Below are 27,082 nucleotides of genomic sequence, written 5' to 3'. Positions count from 1 at the left end.
TAGGTCATATTTATGCAGAAATATAAAAAATTCTAAAGTGTTCACAAACTTTCAAGCACTGTACATTATTTTAATAAATGCTATTGTTGACTGACTGTAACCAAGTGCTCTGCCAATTAATGATGGAGTTTCACCTCTCTCTGACCTTTTTATTATTTCTACTTTATTTTCAATGGTGATGGTTTTTCTCTTCTTTACTGTATCACCAGCACTTGCATCAGATGTGTTTCAGAGACATTCTTGAAGGGTGAAGACAAAAGGTTAAGATGAGTTCTTCTGCACAGCACTGTACACGCTATTACAGCAGGATGGCACCAGTCATCAACACGTCTGATGTACTGACAAGAGACAATTTCCTGCTATATGCGTAACAGTACAAGCAGGCTTGCTATTGAGAATGAATAGGGGCAGCGAGGGGCGGTTCATCACCAGCCCACCTCACAGTCACCTCCACTACAGTATGCTGTAGAACGAACACGGTGCGGCCAAAGGCAAGTAGTGAATCGCCCAATCCCAATTCAACAGGCAGCCATCCGAGGCACACTACAATGCTACCCCCGCCACCCCGTTCAGCCACAACCGGGTCACCGCTTGCAGCATTACCAGCCGTGTGTGCTGGGCGGGCAGTGAAACGCCCCACTCCACTCCATCCAGCCTGCGTCCAGTCAGGAGCAGTAGCTACGGCGGTGTAGTGGGCGGGCAGCGAACCATCGTCCTGCACACGAGCAATAGCTGTGGCCCCGGTGACTATGGACCACGGGTCACTGCTTGCCGCCGGGAGCTGCCTGAGGGACACTACACTGCGCGAGCAGCGAAATCGCCCCCCTCCAGCCACCGCTTGCAGCACTCCCAAGCCAAAGATGACGGAGCGGCAGTTACTGAGTGCATGCGTCGCAGCTGTATCCTCGTTCGTAAGTCATAGGTTGGAGGTCCGTAACCTGGGGACTACCTGTATAGGCATTTTATAGTAGAAAGGGCATTTTATTTAACTCGATGAAGCATGATTTTTAAGTAGTGCAAAAAAAAAGACCCTTTTGAACTTTAAATACTTTAACAAAGACAGACTGCATGAAAGGAACAGATTAGTTGAAGACCATTAGTAGAATTCATTCTTAAATAGTGTTAACGAGAATATTCCAATTAGCAGGTAGCTTGGTGGTGCAATGGTAAGCCCTGCTGACTCACAATCCCAGCATCCTCAGTGCTGGATCCTTAAATTCTGAATTTAGCACACTGTTTGTCTGGGTCTGGCACATTCTAAATGACTGCTAGGCTTTTCCTCTGATATACTAAACAAAAACTCATTAGACAACTGGTATATCCAAATTTACCCAGCATATCTGTGAATGTTGGTGTATACATGCGTGTGCTCTGTCTCCTTTGCTGGAGGGGTTGGCACTTGCTCCCTATATCCTTGGTCTAGAGAAGCTGGTGAGAAAATAGACGGATGTACCAGTTGGACAACAAGTTAAGAGTACTAAAATTAACAAAACTAAAACTTCACAAATGGAAAATATACTAAAGTATCAATTTTGGGACTATTTTTTTGTCTATAAAGAAAGCTAGAATGAGGAGAAAAACAGAGAAGACGCATCATTGTACAGCTGCTGTTGCTATGGTTTAACATCTTAGAATCAAAAACCCAACCAGCTATTTGGATGTCATTTCTATAAATCAAGTCACTAGGAGTCAGCAAAAGAGCCAGTAATAGACAACCGACTCAGTTATGTTCTTGTCATTTACTGCTGTGCACCAGAGATTCGTGTTCAATTCTTCAATTTGACTCAAAAGCTGCCTGTGTATGCAAAGCTTATCCAGAATTAAGTGCCAAGCCAAGTGGTTTTCTGAAGGGTTTAAGTGTTTTGTTCTGCCATTAGATCATTTGGGTGTATGTGTCCATGCTAGTTTTTAGGTAAAAAAGTTTTTGCTGATTTTTCAGATAAAAAGTAACTGCGTGGGGCGTGGTGGGTGTTGTATCATGATTGCGACTGAGAGAATAAAAGTGAAAAAAAAATGCTAACTTTTACAAGTACTATTTACACTGGCATTTACAGACACAAATCAAATGTATGTTTTTATTGTGTAATATTAACAATAAGAGCAGCTCACTACTCAAAACGGTAAATTTGGCGGGGAGCTGGTTTCAAACTCACGACCTCTGGATTATAAGTCAGTAGTTCTAACCACTGCACCATGGAAGCTGTCATATTGTGCATGTATCTTTTGTGAAAGTGTTTATTTGATATTTGGCCATCAGCCTTCACACATTATACAGTTCATGTCTATATTTTGTCATTTATTACTAAAACATGAAAAACGTTTCTGTTTTAACAATGTGTTTACTAGGGATGCACCGATACCACTTTTTTGGAAAACGAGTACGAGTACGAGTACTTGCATTTCAGTACTCGCCGATACCGAGTACTTGCCGATACCGAGTACTTAATAAAAACATGATTTAAATTTACAGGTAACAGCTTTAGTCATATAATTTAACAAAAAAAAAACAAGAAACTCTCGTCTATCCACTGGGAGGTTAGGCTAATTAGCGACACGGGGCTAACACTGCTTGTCCAAATATCCGTGGTGAAACTAAACGCAGAGGAGGCTTGCAGTAGGCTGTGGATATGTTTTTTCACGGAGTCGTGTAGTTTAGGCAGCTCCGTGTCAGTTATATAGCGGCGGCTTGGGACATCATATCTGGGCTCCAGAACATGGAGGAGACGCAGGAACCCCACATTTTCTACCTCCGAGAGTGGCTGGTCACTCAATGCAATGTACTCGATAATTGCCTGTGTTATTTTCACAGCACGTGGATTGTCTCTGGACATTTTCTCTCGTCTTGCAAGAGTTTGCTGCAGCGTGGGTTGTGTTGGTTTAGAAGCGTGGGTAAACTCTTTGTACTCGTTGTCGTGTTGGGATTTTAGGTGCTTGATTAAATTACTTGTGTTAAATGCGCTACCTTTTGAGCCTCCTCTGGACAATTTCGCTGAGCACAATTTGCAGTCCGCCTTTGTTTTGTCGTCTTCATTCACTTTGAAATAGTTCCACACGGCTGACATGTCTCGCCTCGCCTTCTCCCCGCTCTGAGCTGCAGCCGGGGCTTGGGGGCGGGCACTCGGCGCCTGTGATTAACCCCTTACACGCCGCTCAAACATAGACATTTCTCAGACCGTGGTATCAGTCCCCGGTATCGGGGGACTTTTAACGAGTACGAGTACTTTAGAAAATGTGGTATCGAGGCTGATACCAGATACCCGTTTCGGTATCGGTGCATCCCTAGTGTTTACAAAGATTGTTGTAGACACAGAACACACATCAAATTATTTCCCCTTACAATTCTGGGTAGCTCACTCCCAGATAATCAATCAAGGCAGGAACTGGGAGAACTTCTTGCCCGTTCTGAGGTGGTGGGGGGGATGGTATAGCAGGCTGCTTGCTGCTTGAGCTTATCAACACATTTAGAAGACAAAAGACGCTGACAGAGAGGTGCAAAGGGATTTAAGGTGGGCTGGATTTAAGAGTTTTTTCATTGGCTCTAATTCTAGTGTTAAGAAGGCTAACCGAATGTTAGGTTAAGTAGCACCCTGATGTGTGGAGTACAAGTCCAAGGAGGTTATGCTCAAGCTTTATAACTCACTGGTGAGGCCTCTTCTGGAGTACTGGGTGCAGTTAAGGTCTTTTTTGACTAGACTAAGTCCAGGGCTACAGGGAATGACTTATAAAGAAAAATTAAAACAAAAGCTGAGCCTTTACCATTTAAAGCAAAAGAGGATTAAGAGCAGACATGATTGAAGTGTTATGAATGGAATTAGTACAGTGGATTGAGACCATCATTTTAAAATGAGTTCATCAAGAACACAGGGACACGGCTGGAAACTTGTTAAAGGTAAATTTTACACAAACATTGTGACTTTAGGGACTTTCAAAACTAGACTTGATGTTAATTTAGTATTAAGTGGATAGAGTCAGAAAGCTTTGTTGGACTGAATTGCCTGTTCTCATCTAGATTGTTCTAATGTTGTAATGTTCTTATACTGCCATTAGCAATCATCCATGTATTGAAATTAAAAGCTGAAGGTAATGTCAATGACATTTTGGTGTACAAAGTAGCCATACCTGATTCTGTCTTGCTTGAGAACCCTGCAACTTGCTTGATGGCTGCTGCAGTGAGAGCCAAACCTTTGGTTTTCCGTAGCCCATGGTGGAGAACTGCTTCAAGCTGTGCACACAAGCAGATCACCCTGCAAGGGGAAGACCACAGTTTAATTGATCATAGATTAGGTGAGATTCCCATCTCCCTTTCTTTAAGGTAATCAATACAATTGAGTATTACAATATTTTTCATAATAGCATATCATTGATAAACCAAGGACAATGCTCTTGTACCACATATAGCAAACTGTACAGTAATCTCTAGCAAATGCATTGTTTTTTTTTCTTTCCAGCAGATGGCGCACAACTAACATTAACACCTCTACGCAGGTTGTGCTCTGTCCACATTTACTGTACAGCCTGTTCTTTGTTTCATCACACTGTTGCACTGAACACTGGCCGCAATATGAATTATGCATTGTGCAAGCAGCATTATATTTAAAGAAATTACTCATACAAACTAACTACTAATGCCTCTTCAACCTGAGCTGACCAAGGTACTTAAAGGATGACTTATACCGAAATTAGCACTTAAATCTGATGTAACCAAAAATAAGGTGAAAAAGCAAAAAACCATCAGCAGAGTTTGCAATGCTATGCAGGCTCTTGGGGATGCTTTGTGTACTCCTGAATTCACCTAGAGTCCCAGAAAAGCTCAGCAAGCAAAAGAAATGGAGGCCAGTGTCCTGCAAATTAAAAAAGTGAATGGAAAGCAAGAAGCTTTTTACTTCTACCTCATGGCAATGTACATGTTTGCAGTCCCAAAATTGTAAACACATTTTTATATTGTATATTCAAACAAATTTTTTTAAACAAGAAAACATAATGTTGACAGCCTACTACAAACATGAGAGCTCATCTCTAAATGGCTCGCCTGGCGTTAAAAGTCAGATTATGCAGCAATGTTGAATGCATTATGGTCTGCAACTGAATATTCCCTGTCTTAGTCTGGAGAATGCCAAGGTCCTTGAAATCCATTTCCACTACTAAAAATATTAAGTGAGATGGATCAAGGGAAAGTTTACTCCGATTGGGTGGTTCACAGACAGACAGACAGACACTTTATTAATCCCAAGGGGAAATTCACATACTCCAGCAGCAGCATACTGATAAAAAACAATATTATATTAAAGAGTGATAACAATGCAGGTATAACAGACAATAACTTTGTATAATGTTAACGTTTCCCCCCCGGGTGGAATTGAAGAGTCGCATAGTGTGGGGGAGGAACGATCTCCTCAGTCTGTCAGTCAAGCAGGACGGTGACACCAGTCTGTCGCTGAAGCTGCTCCTCTGTCTGGAGATGATACTGTTTAATGGATGCAGTGGAATCTCCATGATTGACAGGAGTCTGCTGAGCGCCCGTCGCTCTGCCACGGATGTCAAACTGTCCAGCTCCGTGCCTACAATAGAGCCTGCCTTCCTCACCAGTTTGTCCAGGCGTGAGGCGTCCTTCTTTATGCTGCCTCCCCAGTACACCACTGCGTAGAAGAGGGCGCTCGCCACAACCGTCTGATAGAACATCTGCAGCATCTTATTGCAGATGTTGAAGGACGCCAGCCTTCTAAGGAAGTATAACCGGCTCTGTCCTTTCTTACACAGAGCATCAGTATTGGCAGTCCAGTCCAATTTATCATCCAGCTGCACACCCAGGTATTTATAGGTCTGCACCCTCTGCACACAGTCACCTCTGATGATCACTGGGTCCATGAGGGGTCTGGTCCTCCTAAAATCCACCACCAGCTCCTTGGTTTTGCTGGTGTTCAGGTGTAGGTGGTTTGAGTCGCACCATTTAACAAAGTCCTTGATTAGGTTCCTATACTCCTCCTCCTGCCCACTCCTGATGCAGCCCAGTCAGCGAACTTTTGCACGTGGCAGGACTCTGTGTTGTATTGGAAGTCCGATGTATATAGGCTGAACAGGACCGGAGAAAGTACAGTCCCCTGCGACATGTTTGCCTGTTCTGATTAGGTGTGCAACAACTGACACTTTTGCCTGTAGGAACAGGACCTTAGGTTTTAACTTTGGTCAAATCAAAAAAAGACTCTGCACTTCATCTTGAAAATGAATCTCAATTCTTAACATATGGCACAAAAAGGCAATATTTTGATATTGTAAAATTAATATTAGTATCAGGATAATATTGTATTGTGGGATCCCCAAGTGGCTACCATAAATACCTAAAACTAAAGAGGTATTTGAGGGAGTACAAAGTTCAAAAGTGCTTATATAGTGAACACACAAAATCCACGGGAGTGAATCCTGGCCTCCTCCTTGCAAGATAGCAGCGCTACCACTGCTTTGCATAACATACATAAAAGTATTGAAAGAGAGGCTAGGCTATCAAAATCTTACTACAATATTAATATTTCTATAAAGGCAGAGTTCTCAAGAGGACTACTGACATTGGGTGTTGCAAGATAAACTTTATTTCATAAAACATGCCATCACAAGACCCTTAACAAAGTGCAGAAATATGTAATTTTGACAAGAGAACAAACAACAAATAGAAATAAATGAAGCACTGTACACAACTACTGTACCACCTATACAGAGAGTGAGATGGCTTCAAGGAACAGGAATAACAAAGCCAAATAAGCATTCAACAAAAGCTGCATAACACTGGTTTGGAGTAGTCACACCACAAAATATCAGATGTTTGACATGGTGGTAAAGATAAAGCGATGCTGTACTTCTGTAGTGGAGTTTGGATGATAAATCAGTATCAGAAATGAAGTGGTTATAGTTGAATCAGAGGATGTGTTCGCTGCATTTGCTCCAACTGATACAGCAGCATTCTGAACCCGTTGTGATATATTAATGGTATTAGCAAGATGGCCACTGAATGCAGAACTACATCATCCAACCAAAGTAATGAATATCAGAGGCATTACAGTGTCAGACTTAGGGAATATTTTGCAGGAAACAAACATGGTTTACCACTAGATGAGATGTGCAATTCCAGTGTCCCAAATGCTGCCAAAAATGAGTCCAAGGCTGGTGAAATTGGACAATGAGACAGTTTTGCAAACGCTGAGATTCAATGAGAAAGAGTCAAGTTTCTTAAGATAGGGAACCCACCAAAACATTAAATCTCACCACTGCTCACATGTAGTAGTCTAGCAGACTTTCAGCTGCTCATGTTGGAAGTTGACTGTGCATCATCAGCAGATTGCCATGACAAGTTTATATTGTGTGCATACTTAAATAATTCAATGTTACTCTATTATAATTGTAAATATTAGTAATTTCTCTGTGCTGACTGAAGAGGGAGATACAAGAATAAGTTGAAATTGAAGAATGAGAGGAACATTTGGTCATGCTGATGAATAAAGAATTTCTGTAGCACCACTAACAGACTCAACAGAAATGGAGAAAGTGGTAATCCTTATAATAAAAAAAAAAAAAAAAAAAGCATGAGCAGGAAGGTTACGGAGAACTCAGTTCACCAAAGACAAATGGCTGTTTGTAGCCAGAAGGTCAAGTGGCCTCATTGTCATAACATCCATACACAGTATTGCAACATACACTGGAACAAAATAACTATCCTCAGCACCCAAGTGCAAAATATACATAAGCACAGGACAAGTTTAAGACAGGTAAAGAACCATACTATACTACACAATGTAATGTAATAATAATAATATAATATTGGTGTACATCTGAGTGAGACCAGAAACCAAGCTGGAAACATTTAAGCAAATAATTGTACATCAGTGGTTCTGAAGTTCAGTCTTAGAAGCCCCATGTAGCTGCAGGTTTTTATTTCAACCAGATCCTGAGTCAGTCAGTCTTTTATTTACTTTTAATCAATCTCATTATTTAATTAGCCAAACAATCATTTTCACTTTGTATTTAGAAAAGAGGAGTAATGTCAGATTTACATTTACAGGAAATTGAGACATTACTGCATTTTTTCCTCTCTCTTCAAATGCTTACTTTGTTTATTTTATTTCTTTATTTTTAATTCATTTTTTCTGTGGCATTTGCTTTCTTAATTGTATCTGAATAACAAACAATTAATGAAGAGCAGAGCAGACTTTTAAAGAGACAAAAGGAAGATCTAGACAAAAATTACTGAAAACAGAATAATCAAAGGCCAGCTTTATATGTTTACGGATAACATACCTAAACCTGAGAGAACAGAGTTACTATTAGCTTAAAGAAACTAGAAGATTGGTGGGTACAAAATTCAGACAGATATTCCATTTGGAACAACAGAAATGATTAGACATTAGAAAGAAATCAAGGAGAAGGGTGAAAAATTTGGAAATGAACCAAGTGTGAGACACTTGAACAAGATCAGAAAGGAATTTTAAACATTCCCTTTTTTCAAAAAAAAGAAGCAAAATTATTACCTAGTCTAAATAAACTCCTGATGAAAAGAACATAAACAGCCACAGAGATAAGACATCAATTTTTCACATGCAGTCCAATATTAGATTTATAGTACAGTATATTATTCAGCAAACGTAACTTGCACTTGAATGTTTCCATATTTCTACATTTGATTCCAAGCAAGTGCAGGATCATAAAGTGAGTCGGTACACCAAAAGTGCCTGCTATAACTTGTTCATAAATCTTTTCTGCAGACAAATCTTTTATGCAGACAGTCTAACCTGTCAGGAAACAAAATTCTTCACCTATAAATAAAATAATCAGTGCCCAGCTGTAAAAAGGCAAGGGGCTTTGGTAAGCACTGCATAGAAATTGTAATTACGAAAAGAAGAAATCCTTTCCCACACATTAACAGCAAAATAAAAATTCTGGAAGAAATACATGATTTGTAATTTCAGGTAAATGGATAGAAAAATAGAATGATGCCGTTATTGATCTCTGAGAAACTGAAGTGTTATTGCAGTATATATACATGCACAAAAACTGGATCTAAGTCTAAACAGAAATATAAATATGCACATAATCATAAATTAAATACATTTAAATTAATATATTAAACTGACAGAAAACATGTGGATGCCTATGGTTCTATAAAAGACTATGCTAGGACAAATTTGGCCTCCCGTTTAAACCTATAGAATATCAATCATATTTCTTACCTGCTGTCCGAGTCAGAAGCAATCTCCTTCCTTCCTCCAAACCGGATTTGGCACTGTTTTGGTAAATATACATAGAATAAGTAACTGTACCAAAAGAAGAATGTTAAAAAGAAAGTCTCCAGACAAGCAAAGCAGTCCTGGCTAATAAACAGCATTCAACAGTGAGCAGTGCAAAACAAATAATGTCCATTTGAATAACAAGTGTTTTTCTTGGTAAGAACTCTCTGCTGCTTGCCTTGCTGATGACGTGGATGAATAAACATTCTGATAATTAAGTGTCTGAGATCTGCAGAGCAGATTTCCTTGGTACTTTCAGCATGTTTTCATGATACATCACATTTCTCTTTTGTTCTCATCACTACGTAAATACTAACTGCACTATAATGCTGCTCCTAGTAATTGCTACATGTTAAAATATTAGTAATTTACCAATATTTTACTGCTGTTCTAACCAGAAATACAGAATAGTCAAGGCACAGTACTGCATTATTAGTTAACCGATTTCAAAGTTGAAAATCATTGCTTCCTTACTTGGAATTTAAAAGGGTCAAACTGGAAACAAACTTATGAAGGCTTTCACAGTCACTCTGGCTGCTCTAGTTTCCTCTCACAGTCCAAAGATACAGGAGAAAGTAGGGTGAAATGACACCTTTTATTGGCTAACTAAATAGATTACAAATGCAAGCTATCCTGTATTAATCTATGGCTAACACGGTACAACGGTCTACTGCTATTGATATACCTGTCCAAAGACACACAGATTAGGCGGACTGGTGACACTAAAACTTGTCTCTGCTGGGTGTTTGCGGTGTGTGTGTGTGTAACTGGCGCCCAGTCCACTAGATTGTTCCTGCCTTGCACCCTATGCTTGCTGCGACAAGTTCCAGCCACTCGTTACCTTGCTCAAGGTTAAAGGCTTACAAAATGGTATGGTATTTTTGAAATAACGTAGTAAAATGCGAGAGATTTTGATAAAGATATCTGAACAACTCAGAACATCATTGAGCAGAATTCCATATAATGAGTGGAAAGCCTGAACAAAACCTGAACAAAAGAAAAAATAAGTGTTTATGCTCAAAAAGCAGACCAGCACGGCATAGGTAACCAAATCTTAATACTGATTTTTCTGTTACATTGATCTAAAGCAAACTTTACCTGTTTAACTGCATCCAGTAGACGCTCAAGAAGATGCTGCCTCTTCACATCATTTTGCTGTATGCCTAAAAGAACAAATTAAAAGTTCAGCTTGATTTTAATGTCTACAAAAGCAAGTCAAACATACATTTTTTTAACTGACCCTTTTCAACATGATATTAAAAGATGCCATACCCTATTGTGCCAGTATTGGTTCCAAGGCAGGAACCACCTTTGAAGGGAACACCTGTCCACAGAAGAGCTAATGCCAAATAAACTTAAGAGTCACACATCTTTGGCCTGTAGGAGGAAATTTAATAAAACAGGAAGACTGCACACAGGCTACAGAAAAAACACCTCAGCCTTGAATTAAACTGACAGCAACTCTATCACATGAGTCTTTGTGCATTCCAAAACCACATTCAAAAATCTCAAATACTACTGAGATCTTAAAAAGTATTATTTTTAAATCTTTTCTACATACTGTAACATACAAGATGGCACCAGCAAAATTAGCCGAGTATATGGTAATTTGCACTTCTCTTATTTTAATATAAGCAAACACAGGGTGAAGTTAGGGGAAATTTCTTCAAGTGGTTTATTTTGTTAGTTTTATTACTGTACTTGTGTGTTTTCTGGAGAAGAGACATGCTGTATTGACTGGAACAGCCCATCTCGACTGTGGAGCTGGATGGTTGTGGGGTTTTTTTTTTTCCCCAGCTTCTCATCAGCTGGAGTTTTTTTCTGACATCTGTGGGCATCTGATGATAGCATATGACTTATTACAATAATGAGAGATTTAAAAACAACCTCTCTTTAAGGACTCTGTTGATACCGTATTGATTTATTCTTATTCAGTATTTTTAGTATTTCATTTATTCATTCATATATTTATTTTTCATTTGTTGTTTGTCTGTGTTTTATTCTTTAACCTCTTGTAAAGAAATTTGAACAACTGATGAACAAGTGGTGTACTAGTTGTATGAGCAGAGCAGAGCAGTGCTTCTAAAACAAAAAAAGAACTTCCTTCATAGCCAAGGGGTCATCATCGACATAGATGACATGGAAATTACTCCTCATAAGTCAACCATGGCGATTATCACAATGCTTGGGCAGAGGACTGCTTTCGTGAACATGTTCTGGCACACAGAACTTTAAATCGCTATCAGCAGAGTGCTTTGTCTGGACATCACTTAAAATGGTCAGTGGTATTTTTTAATAACATCATTCAATAATAACTTTTTAAGTGTAACACAACATTTCTTATTTCTTACTAATAAAACAGTTAATGACACTGCTGATATGACTTGGCCGTTTTTTAGTGCAACACCTTCTTATTATTCTGGAGCCTAAAGCCAGACAATCCGCCACTTTAGGCAGTCAACCTTTAGTCTCCCATCTGTAGTACTAGGGTGTTGTGCTGCGATATCCATTATGAATATAGTGAGAAGTCAAGCAAAATGACCCCTTTTATTGGCTAACTGAGAAGATTACAAGATGCAAGCTTCCTTGCCTGAAGAAGGGGTCAGAGTTGCCCCCAAAGCTTGCATGTGGTAATCTTTTTAGTTAGCCAATAAAAGGTGCCATTTTGTTTGACTCCCATCTGGAAAGACTGAAGACTAACCACACAACCCCCCCACCCCTCCCAAATGCATAGCATGTTTATTTTTCATTCAGTTATACTATGGGGTTTAACTTCGGGTGCCCCAGACCTTTATGTTGTTACTGCCTTCTTTCTTACACTGGTAATCTGATGATTTCAACCGTTTATTTTAAGATGCCAGAAAATTAGTTTATATGAAAATACTTTTGAATGGGACTTCCAGCAATTTTGGACTAATTCAATATTTTTTTTTTTTTAAATTAACATTTCTCATGATCAGGTGAACAGATTTAACTTTGCCGTGTTTACAAGGGGACTTGGTTTCCTCTATCCAAAGACAAGTAATGTTCTCCGCTCGTGCAGAGATATTCTACTGAATTGTCTCCGTGTGTTCAAACTTGCATGACTGTCTCCAGGGGTGACATTCTCAATCTGGCATCTCAGAAACTCCAAATGGAACAAGTCAAAGGCAGATGGCAAAATTAAACCTCTTTCAAAAAATCTTTAAATGATGAAATTCTAAATGAATTATATGAAAACTGAAACTCATTAATCTAATCTGACAGAGAGGGGAAAAAGTCTTAATTAACAGCTAACATTTATATAGAAGAATATTCTCAAGTACATGGAACATTATTAAACACCAAATCCTTTTGAAATACAAAATCTGGAAATGATTTTCAGGAGTCAAAATGTGTTTTGAAATATTCTTTTGACTTGAAACAGTATTTTAATAAGGGAGCCGAAGCATGTCTCCTGTGTGACATGCAAATGATGCTGTCTTCAAGGCTGAACCACCGCTCATCAGAAAGGCTACGGTTTTTAAAGAAGCATTAGCAAGCATTTTTTTTTTACTCTCAAGATCAGTTTTATCAGGTGGTTCATCTTCATCAATACGTAGCCTCGCTGAGCAGAAAATAATTTAAAGAGTACCATGGATGACTATTTAATAGATGAGCAAAGGGCTTGGATTTTGTCAGTCTCTAAGACTGAGACACTGACACAAAAGAAATATTTAAAAAGAAATACTTTTCTCATATACTATTTCATTTACATATTATCTGATAAAATGAATGATGACTACCACCACACACTACTTTTATGCACATGCCAGTAATATTACTAAGACTGTATTTAACAGAAATGGAGCCCATATAGTCAAAATTACACAAAATGCATTAATCACAAATAATGCGAAAGTAGAAAGCATCATGCAGCAAAAGGCAAATCAGGACATGAGCTTAGTGAAAACGCAACTGTGCAGCTTGCTTATTAGTCTGCACCTGCAGTAGTACAGCAACCACAAAATACACATCTACACACCTTATTTTGTAAATTATGTGATCTTTGGTCAACATTAACAAAAAGTATGACGATCAAAAAAAGTTGTACAATTGCTATCAGTTTATGAGCAGGAGTGAGCAAAAGTGGAAAGTCAAGGTGGGGGAACACCTTAGAGTGAGTGAAAGGAAAACCTTCTGTAAACTAGAAAATACTTCAATATCAGTTATGTCGAATTAAAGAAGTGAAGCATGCAGCCTGTCATGAATCATCATAACTTGAGAGAATTGGGTAACATAAAATTATCTCCCATTTTCTGACTTAGAACTCTAACTTGGAAGGTTATGCATGTGAGACACCTCAGTCGAAAACATGCAGTTACAGTAACTGCCACCAAATAAGCAAAGAGACAAACTTCCACCCTTGGCCCAGAATTGTGATAACTAAATTACTCATAACATACACAAAATAACACCTGAACAACATTCATTTTTGACTCTTACTTCAATTTCAAGATTTTACTAACTTTGCTGGGGATCGCACAGTGCTGCAGTGGTAGCACTGCTGACTTGAACCAGGGAAACTGGGGTTCATGTGCCAAGTGCTCCCTGCCTGGAGTTTACTGCTCTCCCCGTGTCTGTGTGGGCTTCTTCCAGGTGCTGCAATTTCCTCCCAAAGACATGCAGGTTAGGTGAGCTGGCTTTGTTTACTTGGTGTGTGTGTGTGTGTGTATGAGTGCCTTCACCCAGCAATGGAGTGGCACCCTGTCGAGGGATTCTTCCTGCCTTGCGCCCTATGCTTGCTGGGATAGGCTCCAGCTTCTCTATAACCATCCTCAATATAAACCGGTTTGAAAACAGATGGATGGATTAACCTTAATGGGTGGTGTGCTGAACTGAATAATCAGATAAGAAAATGGGTAGACAGATTAATTTAAGTTTCTCACTAAAATTATAAACAGGTTATTTAATTTAAGTTTACTCACTAGAATTCTATATTATTTTAAACAGGTTAAAATTCACAATTATTTATGCATACTATACAGTGTAGATGCCACATGGGCTGGATAGGCATCCCGGCTGGGGAGGAAAATGGGATCAGACCCGATAGGAAGAACAAAAAGGGATGGACAGACAGCCCATGAGAAAAGAAAGAGGTCGCTGGAGGTTTTTTATTCCCCCAGCACGCTAGATGGCAGCAGCCTCTGATGTCGATACACAGTAAGAAACCACCAGGGTATGCCAGGGGATGTAGTCCAGAAGAGCAGCCCTGCTGGGGTCACTGAGTGCCACGAGAGGGCGCTGTAGGGAGACAAGCTCCATATTGTAATGGACTTCCATGTGACCCAGAGGTGCTTTCACCTGGCAAACTTGGGAATTTCCCCTTGGGATTAATAAAGTATCTATCTATCTATCTATCTATCTATCTATCTATCGCCCTGGTACCGGAAGTACTCCTGGGTCAGAAATAAAAGGGAATGCATTCCCTTACCAAGGCGAGTCAAAAATGGGAGGTAGTGGAGAAATGCTTGAGTGGAGGAGGGTAGTGCGATAGGAAGGAAGAAAATATTGTGAAGAGGAAGACCTGTGTTTGTGTCACATTTGGAGGTATTATAATAAAACCTTCCATTATTTTAACCCAGGACTGTGCAAGTGTGTTTGTGTTGGGGTTTGGGGCTTGCCTTGGTTTTTTCATAACAAGCAGAAAGACACCCGCAACAAAATGTTCCTTTTTTGGTCAATATTCTTTGAAACGTATTTTAAAATTAAAACAACAAAGAAATACGTGTTCTATAAATGCTGACAGCATTACAGTTAGAAAAGGCTTTGGATTGTCTACCCACCTATCCGTCCATTTCCTTAAGCCACTTATCTAACATTGAAGCCGAAGCCTATGCCAGCAGTCATTGAGTACAAGGCAAGAAACACACCTGGAAAGGACCCCAAGCCATTACAGAGCACAGACACACAATTTAGCATCGCCAGCCCACCTGAGCTGCATGTCACTCGACTGTAGGAGAACACAACATTTATTTATAGAGAGGATCGTTAATGAAAATGAGGGGCCCTTTTGTCAGCCTTACATGTTGATTCTATTTGTATTTAAGGTAACTTGAAAAAGGAAAAGTTTTCATAATGTGCACAATAAGTTCAGTTTAGAAATCCATTTGATAAATAAGATTATGAATTTTTAACAAAACTATATAATCAAATCTTAGGCGTAACTTTTTAAAAAAGTGAGTCAGTGGTTATATTTCTGGCATGCTGGTTGCAGCACTTTTATGCTTAGCTAATGTTTAGCCTGCTACAGTTTGGCCAAGTCAGCAAAGATTCTTAACTCTGTCCAATCATTAACAAGCATAAGGTTTATTATCATTAGGACTTACATGCATAAACCTGAATGGGTTTTAATGTTCTCACTTACACTCAGAGGACAATTCAGATTACATAACGCAGTAACCCCGACTTTTATTTTTGGGACAAGTAAATATGTAAAGGTATGTTTTTTCACCATATTCTTTCAAACAAAACTGTCATTACTAGTGCAACAAAAACCTAAAAACATATCTGATTAGTCATAAGATCATTTACCTGGGTTTAGATACAATAAAAGAATTAGATATACATGTTAGGTCAACTTGTCTCTAATCTGACAAGGCCTGACTGAAGAGTGTAAATGTATGTTGGTGTGAATGAGGCCCACAATGAACTGGACGCCCATCTGGGAGAGCTTCAGCTATATTCTTGATACAGCCACTCCATCTCTCTGTGGATGACTGTCAACAACAACAGACTGACACATTTCTTGTTTAAGTCATTTTGTTTCAGCATTTTTGAGTCCAGAATTAGGAAGGCCAGTACCATAAAACACTATTTACTTGCTTTATTGATCATGTACCGGCAGTGCTAACACAATTGCAAAGGTTTCTCTAATAACTAATGAGCATTTAAACATGATTATTAAGGACAGACTAAAAGGACACAGGGGTAATGACTGCTGACAATGGGACTACACAGTCAAATTTGAATAATAAATTATAAAGCAGGTATTTCAAGCAGTAATAGTTATTTGCTATATTAGTGATGTCTTGGCTATCTTTTCAAATCAATAGTACCTTGACAAAAAAAAAAGTATTAATTCCTATCAAAGACATGATAATGCCTGGATGATTCCAAACTTTCGAACACTAGTGTATAAAGTGAAGTATGACACGGATGCATGGCATTACCTTACCCAGCCAGGAGGCTGCAGATTTATGGACAGACCGCCTGACATGGTTGCTGTCCCCTTTCCCAATCACAGAACAGGCACAATGGAAGGTCAGACAGAGACTACATCCCGAGGCCATGGGTTCCCCTAGTGCACTGTATTTGCATGCTTCTAGTGTAGCTACTATTTGGACACACGCAGGGCTTCACGGGAGTTGGAGGGCAGTTCGAGCTGTTGTGCATGCACGTCAGAAGACCATCTTCCAGGTTTTTGTTGGAAGTAAGCGGATACCACCCAGAGCAAGAGGGGGACACAGTAGCTAACATCCTTGTCTCTTCTGTCATCCACAACAGCAATACGACGTCCACCAAGTGCAGTTGATTTCACGCCTAATGGCCAGGGGACTATAAAAGAACAGATGCCCAGGCAAATCTTCTCATATCGTTCCCAAAGTGCAAACAGCACAGAGCTCCCAAAAGACTACTCAATTGATTTACTTCTGTAAACACCATTGAACATTCTTTTTTTGTCTGAATTTATTTATTTTTGGATTAAAAGGGGTAACCCAGCTGGCACCCCAACACCATCTCAATGTTACGAGTGTCTTTCCAATTATCCACAGGGTCTTTAGGGGCCACTGGAGGGGCCTGCTGGCAGGAGGTTCCACCTGACTAAGGCCTCCTGGCTATGGTGCCAACATTTATCAAGTACTCCAGGATCCTACTCAAAAATGAGCCCTACACCTGACCCAGTAGAGTCAGTTGGGAGAGAAGTTGGACAAAGCTTGTCTGGAGAGGAGCAGAAGGAAAACAATGAGGTTGATTTGTGCTTATTGGTTTATGTGCAAAAGAAAACATTTGGTGGTGTCTCTGTAACCAAGGTACCGTGCCTAATAAAAGAATCTTTTAGGACCAGAGATTCAGGGTGTACTCACACTAGGCACGTTTGTTCCGTACTGTGCCTGAGCACGACTGTCCCCCCTCCTTACTCCCCCGCTAGTCTGCGCTCACACTTTAACATTCTGGGCCAGGACACGCTTTTGTCATCACCATGCAGCTTTGTGTAAAGGCAAAATATGATCCAAGCATGGAGTGACAACATGCATTTCAAAATGATTTTCCTTATTTTGTGGTATTTTTGGAGTTGTGTAGGGCAGGAAAACGCTGTACCCTCTTACTGATTTATTGAGTGTGCAGCACAACATTTTTCTGTTAATCATACTGCATGTATGAGAAGATTTTTGTGAAGACAAATGATGCTAAGAAGGAAAATACAGCTTTTCTTGCCAACTACAATTCACATTCATCTACAAGGTAAGAATAAAAACCTGTTTTTAACTGTAATGAAATCAAATGAAATGAGAAATGTTTGTTAACTGACTTGTCGCATCATTGACATAATGTCTGTATCCCAAGCTCAGGCACATTTAACGATAACACTGAGGCCTGAGCACAGTATGGTTGGCCCAGTGGAGAGCGATCGCACTAGTCAAACAAATTAGACTTTAGGGGTTTGTGTGGAAGGGCAGGTCCGCAGCTTAAGAAGCAGGGGACCATTTTTAAATAAATAATTCTAATTGGCGCACTCACATTTTTGGGTGGGGGCATGGTAACTTGGTGAGAGCAGTTCCCATGTGTGATGCAGGAGCTGACAGAGCTGCACTTGTGTCATGCCCACCGTTTTAAAAGGAAAGTGTGAGTGTTGGAGAGGAGGAACAAAAGAGAAACAGAGAAGGGAGGTTATAGGAAGAAGAGAGAGGTAGGCAGGAAAACAGGAGAGAAAGCCGGAGCGTGAGCTAGCAATGACTTGAGAGAGATAGAGGAGACAGGAAACTGGGAAGGAGAGCCCCTTCAGGAGAGTTTGAGGCTGGGGAGAGGACCGATTGCTCTGGCTGAGCGCCTCAGGGAGCAAAAGTGATGTGTGTTGAAAGGGACTACTTGCTATGTAAGTCCGGGAAGGCAGCGGGAGCAACAAGGCTCAGACTGGGAGCCACAATGAGCATCATGGCATTTGAGGTCCCAGCCTAGGTCCGGAGTGGGCGCCTTGTGAATTTGTGAATTTCCCCTTGGGATTAATAAAGTATCTATCTATCTATCTTGTTGTAGCCCTGGGACGGCAGGGACCCGGACCTGTGGAAGGTCAGCTGTGTCTGTTGGCAGGGTGACTCTTCTGCTGCAAGGCCCCATATGGGATGAGAAGAGAAGACGTCGAAATTGAAGGGACACATCAAGGATTTGCTTTTTAAAGAGTTTTCTGTCTCTGTTTTAGCCTTGTTTTACCACATTTTCTAATTTGGGATTTTAACCTCCACATCACTGTCGTTTTTATGGCTTATTTATTTATTGAACATTTATAGAAGGACTGCACTATTTGTTTGGACACTTTTGTTTTTGAATTGTTTTAATAAAAGCACTTCTGCACTTTTGTAACTTAACCTTGCTTTGATTGAGTCTCCTCATTCGCTGGCAAATCCTGGTCATGACTATTGGTGGTGTCAGGTTCAACAGGCCCCTGAATGCAACAGGAAGCAAGGAGCCAACCCACACTGTCACAGGTTGTATGCGGTCAAACGTGCTTGGGCACAGAGCAGATTGCATGTGTGAGAACACCCTAAGTTGTGGTCAACTATGTTTGAGACCTCCTACAGACCACTATATTATACAAACACACACACATACTGTATATATATATATATATATATATATATATAGCACACTTGATGAAGGCTACACAGCTGAAACGTTGTGTCTTTAACCTTCTTTCCTTTTCAGCACTGAATTGACCTTCAACCTTTTTTCTTTATATACATACATACTATATACATATTATATACAAAAAGGGGGAGCAAAATTAATATAAGCAACAATCTGATAATCAGAGGTCAAAGAGGCAAAAAACTAATGTGGCAGATCATCCAAATAAGTACAAAAAAAACACAAGAATCTTCTAATCACAGACTGGCAAAAAAAACCAATTCAAGCAACACATAACCGCATGAAAAGAAAGCAAAGTCAAACCAGAACGGAAGTGACCAACAAACAGTGAAGCTTATACTGCAAGTATATTGGATGTTGATTGCAAACTGGGAAGCTGGCTGTGCTCTATTCCTTGCAGTCCAACTCAACAAGCTTAGAGCAGCTAATTCACAACAAAAGATGCTTTTTGTTCCTTTCATTTTTTCCTTTGCGCCCTCCATAACCAATCATCTATGGAGAAGGAGCAAAAGCTTTAGATTCGTCAAAAATTTCGATCTTCGTTTTTTTGACGGATCTCAACGTTTTAGGGCCCCGATACTGAAAACATCGGTATCTCCATGATGGGTGTCAGTCAGTCAGTCAATCAGTCTGTCTGACTGTGTCACCGTTTCTTAACGATGGTTCAGAGCTAAAACTACTAGGCAGAAAAATACCAAACTGGAAACTTAAGTCCGTTATGAGATAACAATGTGTTTATTAGTTTTTTGAGCCAAATTGTGCAAGAGAAAAAGGCACTCTAAAGGAACCCTCAAATACCATAAAACTGTAATTAATTCTGAATTCTTTTCATCAATTGCTACTGTAATGACCTATATATTTTATGATCAGAAAGATCCGCATCAGAGCGGAAAATAATTACTGAAATGTTACAGAATACAGGTAAAATTCCGTTTTGGGTCCTAAAACAGTTCAGAAAACTGACAATATGAAGAAGGATAATTCAGCTACTGATTAAGAACTGTGCTGCCCACAACATGCTTCCACATTTAGATAATGTTCACATTGAATTTCTCCCACCCAATTGCACAGCAGTGCTTCAGCCATTGGATTTGAGCATCATTCGCACCCTGAGAGTGTATTATCGCAAGGAAATGCTGAGAAAAATACTCATGTAGCATAACTTGAATACAAGAGGAGATTAAAATGAATGAGAAAGAAGCTATTGAAATGATTGCAAATACCTGGACACAAGTTAAAGAAAGAACTTTAGCGACAAATACAGAATCTCATTACTACGAAATTTTCATTACAACGAAATATTTTTTAGGTCCCTGGCACTTCATTGTACCGGAATTTTACCTGTAGTTGGTTTCTAAGGAGCAAAGCCTACTGACACTCACATCTGATTTTATTTTTTTTATTATCACAATGCTCATTAAGTCATTTAAAAGAAGAAAAAAAACCACCAACACTACTACTTTTCATATTCAAAAAAGATATTTTTATCTTCTGGAAATTCTCTTCTCAAATTTTAATGTCATCAAGAGGTTTCAGAAATGTGACTGCACCCTTTCTTTTCGGTTGACCTTTTCTGATCATTGGATGCAACAGCATGTTAAAATGTAACAAACAAAGAGCAGTTAAACTTTGACCAGTGTACATCTCAGTGATTCCCATCCCTATGTGGGTAAACACAAGTAATGCAATTTCATTTCTATATGTCAGTCAGTCAGTCATTATCCAACCCGCTATATCCTAAAACAGGGTCATGGGAGTCTGCTGGAGCCAATCCAAACCAACACAGGGAGCAAGGCAGGAACAAATTCCCGGGCAGGGCACACACTAGGGACAATTTAGGATCGCCAATGCACTTAACCTGCATGTCTTTGGTCTGTGGGAGGAAATCGGAGCACCCAGAGGAAACCCATGCAGACACAGGGAGAACATGTAAACTCCACACAGGGAGGACCCGAGAAGCAAACCCAGGTCTCCTTACTGCGAGGCAGCAGCGCTACCACTGTGCCACCGTGCCGCCACATTTTTATATGTGCCATTTAAAATGTTGAACAAGGCATTCTTCATTCATAGGCTTTAGTTAAGCATCAGTGTATATCCCTTCAATACATTTTCCTACATATCAGTAGACACTGGTGGAATGGTGTATAAAGAATTCCCTTTTAAATAAGAATGCATTACAAAAATACAACTTATTTTTGTATCGAGTTCTTCACTGAGTGCAAGTTCAGAGTGCTGTGAACAAATCTCAGTTGAAATACAAGTATACATTATACTAATTACTCAATACTGGTACACATATAAATACATATTTGTTAAATTATACAAAGAACAAGGCAAAAACTGATTAAAAATGGAAATTCAACTTTATCTCTCCATTAATTAATTGATGAACCAGACAGTTAAGCAGAAGACATTTGATATGATACGCACCTTAACATATAACACACTAACAGATGAAACAATAGAACATGTGTGCTGTAATGGCTAAGGCGCAGCACTTAAAACCACTGGTCCTAAATTAATTTCGAGTCTGCCTGCACTCCGACTGTAAAAACAAAACACGTGATGAATATCATGATGAAGAAGTAAAGGAACCATCAATATCCATACTAATAAGTTAGATGTGAATAAAGCACAGGCTGCTTCCTTACATACTTTTGAATATACAGTGATCCCTCGCTATATCGCGCTTCATCTTTCGCGGCTTCACTCCATCACGGATTTTAAATGTAAGCATATGTGAATATATATCGCGGATTTTTCACTGCTTCGCGGATGTCTGCAGTCTACAGTACGTGTGCTTCCTCAGTTGAATTGCCCATTTGAATTCAAACAAGGGATGCTATTGGCGGATGGCTGAGAAGATACCCAATCAGAGCACGCGGTTAAGCTCCTGGGTGCTGACTGGCTCAGTGACAGGGAGCGCAGAATTCGATTTCGCTTAAAGCCAGCATCTCATCTCCTCTCACTCATTCAGCATCAACGTTTTTCTTTGTGCGTACTGTAGTCAAGCTCTTCGTTATGTCTACAAAGCGATCTTCTCCTGCTATTGCTTCTGGGGCCATGCCGAAGCGCCAACGGAAGATGCTAACAATTGCTGAAAAGGTAAAATTGTTGGACATGTTGAAGGAATGATATACGATATGTATGTTTGTGAGTAGTATATAAACTGTGTTTACATACATAATTTCAACGAATCTTATCTAATAACTAAGAGAATATAAAGGGTTTATGCTGTATAACTGTACGGGGAATATTTATAAATCATGTGGGAGAGTTTATAAGGACTTGAAATATATAAAAATAACCATATAAACATATGGTTTCTACTTCGCGGATTTTTTTATTTCGCGGGTGGCTCTGGAACGCATCCCCCGCGATGGAGGAGGGATTACTGTACTAATTAGGGGTATATTTTTTATTTACAAGTTCTGAAAATGTTGTTAGCTACAAACTGAAGCAAACTAAATTTCATTAATAAGAAATAGAAAACAAAAAGAACAGTACCAAGCTTTCCTAAAAGAAGAAAAATGTACACTGCTAGGGAGGATAAATCAATAAGGAGTATTGTTTTTAGTGGTTTTTCTATAAAATACACCAAATAAACTACAGCCTGACAAACACTATTATTGAAATAATATAGTTAAGATGTTCTCGTGCTTCAACTCTTTAAATTGCTTTCCCATGTAATTTTCCAATAGGCTATCTGTCAATGTTAAAGTTTGCCAAGACAGCAAACTAGACAACTGGTGGGGAACTTCATTTTTTCAGAACACAGTAACAACGCTGTGTGTCAATATTTCAGAAACAAAAAATTTAAAAACATGTTAAAGCAGGCATAACACCCATTTGAAACTTGTCATTTCATGTTGAAATTGAAATTAAAATATGGATTTGCAATTTTTGGACCAAAGGGGCACTGCTTTCAATGGCACACAAGGCAATCTGTAATAAAACTCCCTTCAAGGATGAGTTTGGTATTTTTCAAGTAGACATCATTTCTGCACATTCCTGGTATATGTTAATTTGCCACTGGAAACTGCGTTTAAGTGAAGATTTTTTGTAATTTGTTTTTAACACCCAGTGTAGGAGGAGAAAGGGCGTCCCAGGTGAGACAGAGCGACGGCGAAAGCATATTGGCTAGTGGACCAGAGAAATAACTGTGTCCAACCAGCAGGAAAAAATAGACAGACCCACAATAGCTGGGAATCACGAGTTGTTCCATCTCCCATATGCTAGGTGGCAGCGGACCTCATGTGGGAGCCCACTCAGGACACCTACAGGGATGCTTGGGAATTGGAGTGTGGAAGAGCAGCCCTGTCAGAGTCTCTACATATCAATAGAGGGCGCTGTCAGGGGAGGACCTCCCTACTTTTCGTTTGGCCCAGAACCGTTTCCCCAGAGGATAGGACGTGGCACCAGAAACACCCCCAGGTCCTATATAAAAGGAAGCCCACTGCCAGACATGGTCAAGTCAGAGCCAGGATGCAGGGGGCAACATTCAACTGGAGGACAGAAGGAGGAAGATTTATTGGTTCATTGTGATTATAATTGTATTTATGGCCGATTATTGGAAAGGTGCTTAAGGAGGAATAGAAATCTCTTGGTTTATTCCTATAGTTTGTGCTGTATTGCTGAGTCTGCGGCTTGGGGCTCTGTGGCACCCCCTTGTGGTTACACCAGCCCAAGAGTAGCAGGGTCCCAAGATGGAAACAAAGACATACATGCAGAATCTATAGCTCCGTCTTCCTCCACCACTACTCATTCCAAAGTGCAATTCAAACTGGACAAAAATTGGAAATTATGTTTGTACCACAATCTGGTGGGTGATAATCTGCCATCTTTCAGAATTTAATTTAATAACAGTAGAGTTAATTGAGAAAAGGGACATATCGCTGCAGACTCTACTGGGTACCATCTGATTTAGAAAATGTCCAACTTCACCTAGCTATTAACCCAATGGCTAGGATGATCACCAGCTGACCTTTTGCCTACTCTGATGGGTATAATCGGGCATCAATAATAATATGAGAGACAAGAACCTAATCGATGTCCAGTTAGCCAAGTTAACATAATCCCTTCAAATCTAGTGTAGTGCAGCTCGCTCTCCGTCACTCCTATGCATTTATGTATACTCTCTGGGCGTGCAACTCTTTTGGCTTGTGATTCTGATCAAAAGATGAGCCCCAAAGAGGGTGAAACTGTCCATTACACAAAAAGACAATCTTAACACCTAAACTGTGCAATATGGAAATTAGAGTGCAGCTCTTCTCTACAAAGTGAGGTAATAATAATAATAATAATTAATAATAATTCATTACATTTATATAGCGCTTTTCTCAGTACTCAAAGCGCTATCCACACAGGGAGGAACCGGGAAGCGAACCCACAACCTTCCACAGTCTCCTTACTGCAAAGCAGCAGCACTACCACTGCGCTAATAATGACTGTCATCCCCAGGGTGACCCAAAACCTCTAAGAAAAATCGAGCAGGAGAAAGTTTAAATCATAAACCATTTATTCTCTTCGGAGAGGGAGCACTCCTATTACAGTACACTGTCACAAAATGTACACAGTGTGCTGCAACAAGACACACACCACTTTTCTGCTCAATTACCACAAAACACAGCAAGGACACAGTCAGAGAGCATAAGCCGAGAATGACTGACACAGACAGAACACAAAAAGGATAAAGAGTCACATTCTGGAGCAAGTGCACTCCATCACACCAGTCAGAATTTCTTCTCCAGAAGTCAGATAAAAGTACAACTTCAGGCATCATTATAGTCTTCCAAGATAATTCATAACTTAGTAGCTAGGCAGCCACAGTATTGTTTCCTTATATTTCATATCTTTAGTTAATCTGTACCACAGATCAATGATAAATGTAAAGTTCAAATTAATGCATCAGTTCTCCCAGTATAATTCCATACATTTCTCACTCTCAGAGAAGCCCTAAACCACATCAAGATAAAGGTCATTAACAGCCACGTACCTGTGGCATGACACAAAGTCACAAATTAAAAACACTCGTGAAAAAGCTTGTCAAGTCTACAAACAATCATTTTAATCGGGAAAAAAATACTCTTTGGTGACACATGCACGTATGTTAGTCTTGCATCTTTTTTGTGTTTTATATTAGCTATCATAATGGATTAATTCATGTGTTTTTCAACTTTGTGCTACACCGTTTGTTAAAACAAGTGTGGTTCAGTTAAGTTTATAAAATATTTTCTCTACAATCCCCTGCAAGGGGACACAGTAAATTACTTATGTAGCTTATAAGTAATGTTTTGACATTATAATTTTCCTGTGACAATATTGTGCCAAAAGACACACTTCTAGATATCACTGCATTTGCTATTAAGCAGCTGTGTGACGATGGAATTTCCATACATCAGCTGAACAGAAATATAGAAAACAAATTACTCGTCATGCTGTGAATCAGATGTCATAAGACCTTTACATAAAAAAAAAGCGTTAAGTATGACTGCCAGACTCAACAAATGTTAAATAATATACACTGTTAAAAGAAAAAAATAAAAGAAAAAATGATGCCTTACCCACAACAGGACTGGCGCGCCTGTATCTAAAGCTCAATATTAATTGAAGTACCAACAGGACGCCTGCCCTATGTGGATTTTTAAGTGCCTGCCCCTTCTATTAGGTGTTTCAACAGGTGCACCTGCTCACACAGATAGTACAGACATAAGGGTACTACGCCTTTAATGTTATGAGGGCGGTACTGTGGCACAGTGGTGCCACTGCTGCCTTGCAGTTATAAGATTGGGGTTCCCTTACCAGGTTCTCCCTGCATGGAACTTGCATGTTCTTCCCATATCCGTGTGGGTTTCCTCCACGTGCTCTAACTTCTTCCCAATGTCCAAAGACTTGCAGGTGAAGTGAACGCTAAATTGGCCCTAGTGTCTATTTGGTGTGTGATCAACCTGTAATGGACTGGTGCTGTGTTCAGGGTTTGTTCCTGTCTTGTGCCCTGTGCTAGCTGGGATAGGCTCCAGCACCGTAATCCTGGTCTGGATTAAGAGGGTTAGAAAATGACATTCAAATTATATAACCAGTACAATGTGCAGTGAAATGCTTAACTGCTCAACTCCAATGACTGTGCCTTGAGATGAATATAAAGGGACAATAATAATCCCTAAGTTTATAAATTCAAAAATCAATAATAATTATGTCATAAATAATAGTAATTAATAAATAATGCTAATAACTTAAATAACTTAATGTGAGAGAGCTAACAACCGAGCATCACACATTTGTAGACCTTTTCCTTACTTAAGATGCGGATGGAAGGTAAGAAAAAGCTCCTCCTCAGACCCTCAGAACTGGACTTTAGGCAGCCTTAGCGTTCACCTGACCACAATGCAGAGAAGAGGCGGTTGATGGGATGGCTGCTGTTCATTCCAATGTACTTCTTTTACTTGTTCCATGTACCATTCTTCATAGTTTTACCAGATTTTGAGGTTATGCACAGTGACAATTTCTCTGGAATATGTCCTAAATCATCCAAGTATCTGCTTTGGCTGCAATTTTATTAATTTGTTTTTATACTACACTGACATTAATTTGCTTAGCAGATGCTTTTAACCAAAGTGACTTACAAAAGAGGCCAAAATAATCGAGTGAACATCAGCTAAGAGTTACAACTGAAGAGAGTCAGGATTGAGATTTGATGCCACACAGAGTGGGCAAAAAGAAGAAGACAACCTCACAAGTGTCTCCATACATACAGGTGCTGCCCCAATGGCTACTCTGTAGCCGGGTATCAAGGATCTGAACCTAATATGGGATGCCGCAAGGAGCCAATGTAATGACCTAAGAACAGGAATGTCATGTTGAACACCAGATGTGAGGCTACATTAGATTGATCTGCAGTGGCTCGATGACACATGGTGGTACACCTGCCA

At 39.7% G+C, this 27,082-nt stretch overlaps 1 protein-coding gene across 1 annotated transcript in view; it reads right to left on the bottom strand.

The window, feature by feature from the left end:
- The window catches only part of snx29 (sorting nexin 29), a 477,274-nt gene that overhangs the window by 436,935 nt on the left and 13,257 nt on the right, over window positions 1-27,082 (bottom strand). Inside the window, exons 2-4 of the mRNA XM_028814109.2 lie at window positions 10,368-10,432; window positions 9,213-9,265; window positions 4,120-4,244 (exon numbers count right to left, since the gene is read on the bottom strand). Of these exons, the coding sequence (XP_028669942.1) occupies window positions 4,120-4,244; window positions 9,213-9,265; window positions 10,368-10,432 (243 nt within the window). The remainder of the gene's footprint in view (window positions 1-4,119; window positions 4,245-9,212; window positions 9,266-10,367; window positions 10,433-27,082) is intronic.

The sequence above is a fragment of the Erpetoichthys calabaricus genome, chromosome 11 (genome assembly GCF_900747795.2).
Source record: "Erpetoichthys calabaricus chromosome 11, fErpCal1.3, whole genome shotgun sequence".
In the NCBI taxonomy this organism is placed as follows: Eukaryota; Metazoa; Chordata; class Cladistia; order Polypteriformes; family Polypteridae; genus Erpetoichthys; species Erpetoichthys calabaricus.
This window is presented reverse-complemented; position numbering and strand designations above follow the sequence as displayed.